At 33.4% G+C, this 7,987-nt stretch overlaps 1 protein-coding gene and 1 long non-coding RNA gene across 2 annotated transcripts; one reads left to right on the forward strand and one right to left on the reverse strand.

The window, feature by feature from the left end:
• The first annotated feature begins 535 nt into the window (after positions 1 to 535).
• Positions 536 to 3,390, forward strand: LOC106358853 (probable pectinesterase 56). Its single transcript, XM_013798650.3, has 3 exons — positions 536 to 987; positions 2,274 to 2,538; positions 2,621 to 3,390. The coding sequence occupies exons 1-3, from the start codon at positions 820 to 822 to the stop codon at positions 3,313 to 3,315; spliced, it is 1,128 nt and encodes a 375-aa protein (XP_013654104.2). The 5' UTR covers positions 536 to 819; the 3' UTR covers positions 3,316 to 3,390.
• A 347-nt stretch (positions 3,391 to 3,737) lies between these two features.
• On the reverse strand, positions 3,738 to 4,391 carry LOC125578443. Its single transcript, XR_007316557.1, has 2 exons — positions 4,274 to 4,391; positions 3,738 to 4,056 (listed from the first exon to the last, which is right to left on the reverse strand). It is a non-coding gene; the product is annotated as an uncharacterized LOC125578443 (long non-coding RNA).
• Positions 4,392 to 7,987: the final 3,596 nt, after the last annotated feature.

The raw sequence follows: 7,987 nt of genomic DNA on the forward strand, positions 1-7,987 counted from the left end.
TATGCAAGAAACATATGCTTTATATTATTGCAAGCTGACCAATACTTATATAGTTATATTTCTTTTTGTAACGCACACAAATTATCCTTTAGGCATGACTTCATAATTATTCATTGTATTATCAATTTATCATTCACAAACATGAAAATTTGTGTGCCAATCATTATAGATTTTAGGATGGGGAAAACCGGAAAAGTAATCAAACCCGAAATCCGCGTCTGACCAAAAATACCGAACCGATTTATAAACATAACTGAACGGATCCTGTTAGGCGATATTTTGTTTATCACATATATTCAAATTCCACCCAAACGAATACATGAAAGCCTCTATGAACATAATCCAAAAATCTCGAACCAGTTTTTTTATTAAAAAAAAACAAAAACCGGAAAAAATAAAATATCCGGAAAAATTCAAACTCGAAAATGAAAGAACATTAAATCTGTTAATTAAACCCGACCTGATTTTTAAAATTTTCCAAATAGGACTTAAACTTAGGCGGTCGAAAACTCAAAACCCTCATGAATCTGAATCAACCCAACCCTTATAAATATAATCACAGAAAATTCAGTACCGTCTATTTCTTTTTCTTGCATGCATGCAAAATATAGTATTAAGTATTCCAATAACGTCTGAATACGATTTTATAATAATGTTTCATAAGTATTTGTTTTGTATCATAATATGTATTTTCGTACGTTAATATCATAATATGTATGTTATACAATTATACCTGTATATAAAAGCTACTTAATACAGCTTTAACAGTTTCCACAAGTTATATACAGGTATAAGTATAACCTATGCTACTATATATATATGTGTAAGTACCAAACCCTTCATCTTTCACATTTACACTTCTTCTTTCTCTCAAAAATGATGTTCGCCAAACCCTTAATCTTTCTCATGATCTTCACAAGTTGCTTGGCTTTGGCTGTTGATGAATTTCCTTCATGGATCGAGAAGAATTTCCTCCAAACTTCCAAGGTAAAAAAAATGATCTTATTCTACATTTGATAAACCCCTGCATGTGTGATGTGTTAATGAATTGAGTTTCTTCTGCTCGTTTTGATATGAGATTTGACCATTTTACAAAAAAAAAAAACTTGGAAGTCATTAAGAATTTTTTATAGAGAGTCTAGGCCCATTATAAAGAACCGAAGAATATGTTTATAAAGAACCGACGAATATGTTTATTGTATGATCACATAAAAATTCCTTCCAAAGCAAACTGTTTCTCGCCATATCTGTCTCTCTTGTCTTTGTTTCAATGTCTTCTCCTTTGCTTCTTGATAATCTCTGAAAACTAGGAACTCTGTGTTTTTATGAGCTTGAAGACAAAGCAAAGAAAATCAGAGCAGTGTGACAGTTTTGGTAATTAATTAACTAAAAAGGGTAAAGACTTGTTTATTAGTTGTACATCGCTTTCTCAGTGACTTCATAAAACTATTAAATTCTATAACATTTTCGTATATTAAAATTTAAACTTATTTCTTATTCAATTTTTCATTAAAAAACTGTAATTGAAGTTACTAAATGTTAAGTTCATGAAACATTAATAGGCAAAACTTAAAGTAGCTGTCAAAGCTGAGGTCACTAACTAGTTCACGGTATACTTGAGGTACGAGTTTATATTACACTAAGCTCATTGTATAAGCACTAGTAGAACACAAAAATGATTTAAGTTTGTTGTATAAGCGCTTGTTGTTGCACTCACAGAGGTAACAAGTTGTTGATGTTTCCTGTTTTGGCTAAGCCTCTTTTGTGGAGAGTCGAGCTGCAATATGCCTCTTTTCAACCAGATAATCTTGTTCCTTAAGACAGTTGGTCTTGTATCTCTGATGAGATTTATAAACCCATTAGTGTTACAGTAGTACATCAGGAGAGTCATTAAGGGTTATTGTTATGAGATACTGCCATAACCTGTTTCATTGGATTTGATCTTGCAGGGGAGATTTTATTATCAATATAATCATCATGCATAGTAAAAATGATGTGGTAGTATGTTTTGAAATTTTTCTCGACGGATAAATCTTCAATTTTGGTTGTTCTGCTTCTATTGACTTTAACTAGCTGATCAAACTTGTTATTGTTTTGAAATACTGCCATAACCTGTTCCATTTTATTTGATCATGCATGATAAACTTATGTGGTAATATGTTTTGAAATTTTGTCAATAGTAGATTTGTGTTGAAGTCTGATAACAGATGCTTCTATTGACTTTGACTAGCTGATCAAACTTATAATTGTTTCTTTGTGAAACTATTCTGTAGGTACTCAAGATGAACGCCAACCTTGTCGTGGCAAAAGATGGTTCTGGTGACTATGTGACCGTAAAGGAGGCGGTTGGAGCTGCTCCGGAGAATAGCCCCACGCGACTTATCATCTACATCAAACAAGGGGTTTACTCGGAGATTGTTGAGATCGGGGTTGCAAAAACAAACATCACCTTTGTTGGAGATGGCCAGGATTGGACCATACTCACTGGGAGTCTTAACAAGAAAGACGGTGTTAAAACATTCTTCTCTGCCACAGTTGGTATTGTTCCTTTTCCCTGTTTTTTAGCCAAACCATTCTTCATATGCAATTTTTGATTTTTGTTTGGATTTTTGTTCTGCAGCCGTTAATGGAGACGGATTTGTGGCTCAAGATCTCTGCTTTCAGAACACTGCGGGGCCCTCAAAGTCTCAGGCCGTAGCACTACGTGTGAGTGCTGAAAGAGCCGTCATATATCGCTGCCGCATCGACGGTTATCAAGACACTCTCTACGCTTTTAGTGGAAGCCAGTTCTACCGCAAGAGCTACATCACCGGAACAGTTGATTTCATATTCGGACATGCGCCGGCTGTGTTTCAGTACTGTCAAATAGTGGCACGAAAGCCTAATCACGGACAGAGCAATATGGTGACGGCTCAGAACCGCGACACTCAAGACCAAAAATCAGGATTCACACTACAGCGGTGCAACATAACCGCAAGTGCGGATCTTTCTCCTGTCAAGTCAACGGTGAAGACGTATCTTGGTCGTCCTTGGGGTGTTATGTCAACAGTAGTTGTGATGGAGTCATTTATCGATGATCATATCGACCCTGCCGGTTGGTATCCATGGGACATCGGCAAAGAACCTTCACCTTCTATATACTATGGGGAGTTTGGTAATTATGGCCCTGGAGCAAACACAAGTGAACGTGTGACATGGAAAGGATTTAGGGCAATACAAGATCCAAAGGAAGCTGAACGGTTTACAGTTGGTCAACTGATACATGGGGAGTTGTGGCTGAATACTACTGGAGTTCCGTATGAAACCGGTCTCTGATCACTTTATAGTATAAGGATATATGCTTATAATATGCTTACTTTAATTGTTTACAATATAAGCTTAGTTGTGGCTGAATTCTACTGGAGTTGTGGTTATTCGTACTTTAATTGATGACTTATTAGGTTATTATTATTAAAATATAAATGACTTGGTGGTTGATATATAACAGGATATCATCGTTCGTGTTGTTTGTTTGATCGAGTACATGTTTGTCAAAGCGTAACTAATGTTGTGGTAAGAAAACTTGGACTCAAGCCATATAAATACTTAGTTGTAAAGTAATCTGTAAACAGAATGTGACCAACCAATGTTGTCAAAGCATAACTAATGTTGTGGTAAGAAAACTTGGACTCAAGCCATATAAATAGTACTTAGTTGGAAACTGAAGAAACCAAATGCCCATCAGAGATTCAGAGAAAAGGGAGAAAATCAGAGATAGTACAGATACAATAACTAAGTAAGAATCATTTCCTTACAAATGTGTCTTACAAGAACATAATGAAACGTAAGTATAAGTGGAAGTAACAAATATCACACATCTTGAAATGAAGCAAAGGATGAGATCACATCTTGGTCTAAATATGCTAGAGAGAAATGATGGCCTTAGCCAATTAAACTAAAAATAATATATTCTCACGTGAAACTCCTTGACATGTATCTAAAGTGACTCAATCAACCTTGCAGGCAGGTCAAATTCGGAGTTTGCTACAAACGACGCCGTCCAAGCAACAGATTCATCTTCAATATTAGGAACAAGCAACAGAGAGAGAGGCATTATTAATTTAATTCATCAGAAAACTTGACCCAATACAACAATCATTTACACTATCCTTGTCGTGACCCTAAAACCCATAATCAAAATGAAACAACACGACTTAAAGTGGCTACTCCACAACCAGAAACATATCGCTAGAATCCAGAAAATCGTCAAAATTCAATTCGAGAGAGAACTCACATTCACGCCGGAAATGTTTATAGTCGCTAGCCTGCGGCGACGAATCGGAGTCGGAGTGCTGCCAACCTCCGACGGCCAAAATCTCCCTCCCATCATCGAATCCACCAAAAGATTCAACTCATTTTAGCTTAATCGAAAGCAGCGGTGGCGGGTGAGGATATAGTAATTAAGACCGACCCAAACCGGTGGTTTGAACATTGAATTGGCTAATTCGAATTTTCCGAATTGGACCGGGTCTTTTTTTTAAGTTTACGCAAAAAAGGGGAAAGCAAACTTAATTTAACCACAAAGTTTACGAAGAATTTTGCGTGATACTTTCCAAATTCGTGTTATTTTTATTTCCCTTAACATTAATGTAAATCTGCAAATTTTCACAAGTTTCACATTAATTTGCCATTTAATTATGGCACATTATCTAGTAGCATCTACCCAACAAAGGAAAGAAAATCTGTGAATATATATATTTAATTCGTTTCACCAAAAAATGGAAATTTTTAAGTCGGTCGACCTTATATAAATCTTCATAAGTTGTCCCACTTTATTCTTGACCCTATCAAAAAAAAAGTTAGAAGAAGAAAGATGGTTGCATACATCAAAAATAACGTTTTTTTGGTTTTTATGATTGTTTTGCTTCTTGTTGTTTCATCATATGCAAGACTTAGTATGATGGTTACAAAAGGTGAGATCGAGTCCATTTGCAATAAAAAAGATGTCGATTCTACACTCTGTTTTGAGGTTCTAAAACCAAACCCTACGATTGCAAAGTTGGATTTTACTGGTCTCGCCAACTTTATGATCAATTATACGTCTCGAAACGTTTCGGATGTATTGAAGGAAATAAAGTTGTATGAAGGCAACACGACGGATTTACAGACAATCAAATTATGCGAAGAGATGTATGACCTTTCTCTTATTTGGGATGATCATGCTCTGAAAGCTTTGGGAGCCAAGGATTACGACAGCGTAAACTTTAATGTCGGAGGTACATTGGGCAACATGATTACGTGCAATGAGGAATTATCAACAATGGAGCCAGTACCACAATCCTTGATCGCAAAGAATACTGTTATAAAAAATCTGTCTAATATTGTTTTAACGATTCTTGAATGTTTCATAAGAAAGGGAAGCATCTATTGTAGTCATTAGCCCGACTAATGAATTTGTTTGGTCTTTTAAGTTTTTTTCATTCAAGTTGTTTTTCTTAGCTTGTTATGCTTTAATCTTTATTTATTTATATTAATAAAAGAGTTTAAATGACAATTCCACACTTTTTTAAATATTTAAATCAGTATTAATATCAGTCCAAGGAAAACAAAAAGAACGTTCATCAAAAGCAGCTGAGGTATAGTAATTAAGACTGACCCAAACCGGTGGTTTGAACATTGTCTCATCATATGCAAGATTTAGCATGATGGTTACAGAAGCTGAGATCGAGTCCATATGCAACAGAAAAGATGTCGATTCTACACTCTGTTTTGAGGTTCTAAAACCAAATCCAAAGTTGGATTTTATTGGCCTTGCCATCTTTCTGATCAACTATACGTCTCGAAACGTTTCTGATACGTTGAAGAAATTAAAGTTGTATGAATCCAACTCACGGATTGGCAGACTATCAAATTGTGCAAAGAGATGTATGGAAGCTCTCTTTATCGTGATGACGTTGCTCTAAAAGCTTTCGCAGCCAAGGATTATGACACCGTAAACATTAATGCCGGAGTTGCCTCGGACAATATGATTACGTGCAATGAGGAATTGTCAACATTGAAGCCAGTACCACAATACTTGATCACAAAGAATACTGTCATAGAAAATCTGTCAACATTGTTTTAACGATTCTTGAATGTTTCATAAGAAAAGAAAGTAGATTATGCAGTCATTAGCCTAATTAATGACATTTGTTTGGTCTTTTTTAATTTTTTTTTTATCATTCATGTTTTTTTTTTCTTAGGGGGAGTTAGTGGGAGAGCAACTTTTAAGAACTTGAAGAATTTAAAGATTCTATTGTTATTGGTTTAGTGATTCTTAAAGTCTTAATCAAATCTTTTGTTATTGATGTGATGATTTTATAATTCTCATTAAATCCTTAGTTATTGGTATGATTTTGTAATTCATTGTAGAATCTTTTGTTATTCAAAAAGTTGAGTATTTTTAGATTTTGCAATTCTATTAAACTTTTGTGTTATTGAAACAATGATTCTGTACATTTTTAACTCATCAATTACTACTTTCAAAATACTAGAGTTTTAGATGGTATTTTCAAAGTTTGGATGATAAAAATTAAAAAAATTCCCAATAAAAAATATAGATCTATTATACCAATAAAAAAAGGCATAAATATATAATAATAAAAAAGAGATTGAATGGTGGCATTATAGCACATCTGACATGTATTTGAAAAAGTAATACCGTAGAAATTGATATAAAATAACAAAATCCATATTTTCATATATATGTATTGTCTTTCTAAAAGTTAATACCATAAAAATTATAAAATAACAAACCCCAGATTTTTCAAAGATTGAATACCATGGAAATTGATATATTATATATATTTAACGTTCAATATATTTTCAACACATCATTCACATATTATATGAAAATTTTCTAGAAGAATATTCTTATATAATTATTTTATATAAACAATAACAAAAATTAATGTAATTATGAATCCATGACAGTCTATGAAAGTTGTATGCATTCTATAAATATGGATGCACTTGTTTGTTAAAATCCATGAAAACTTTCCAATTCTTCAAAAATCTATAAACTTTTCAAATCCATAAACTCTTCATGAATCAACCTCCCAATAACATCCTTATGCTTTAATCATTATATATATATATATATATATATATATATTAAATGAGTTTAAGTGCAACTCCACATTTTTAAATATTTAAATCGGTATAAATATCAATCGAGGGAAAACAAAAAGAACGTTCTCACTTGGTTATTATTGTAAAATTCAAAGGCAGCAGAGAATCTCGATGGCTTCAAAAACAAAAATGAGTATTAATTCGACTCATTTAATTATGACCCACCTAAACCGGTGGTTTGAACATTGAATCGGCAAATTCTAATTTCCCAATTTGGACCGGATCGTTTTTTAAGTACGCAAAAAATAATAATAATTTAACCACAAGTTTATGAAGAATTTTGGGTGGTACTTTCCAAATTTGTGAGTGTTCCAAAGACACAACTTTCTAAATTTGTGTTATTTTTATTTCCTTTACCATTAATGTAAATCTGCAAATTTTCACAAGTTTCACATAATTTTGCTATTTAATTATGGCACATTATCTATTAGCACCTACGGCAACAAAGGAAAGAAAATCAAAGAAAATCTGTGAATACCTTATATAAATCCTCATAAGTTGTCCAACTTTTTTTCGACCCAAACAAAAAATTAGCCAGAAGAAGAAAAATGGTTGCATACATCAAAAATAACTTTTTTTTGGTTTTTATGATTGTTTTACTTCTTGTTGTTTCATCATATGCAAGACTTAGTATGATGGTTACAAAAGGTGAGATCGAGTCCATTTGCAATAAAAAAGATGTCGATTCTACACTCTGTTTTGAGGTTCTAAAACCAAACCCTACAATTGCAAAGTTGGATTTTACTGGTCTCGCCAACTTTTTGATCAATTATACGTCTCGAAACATTTCGGATGTATTGAAGGAAATAAAGTTGTATGAAAGCAACACGACGGATTT

The sequence above is a fragment of the Brassica napus genome, chromosome A1 (assembly GCF_020379485.1).
Source record: "Brassica napus cultivar Da-Ae chromosome A1, Da-Ae, whole genome shotgun sequence".
NCBI classification, from domain to species: Eukaryota; Viridiplantae; Streptophyta; class Magnoliopsida; order Brassicales; family Brassicaceae; genus Brassica; species Brassica napus.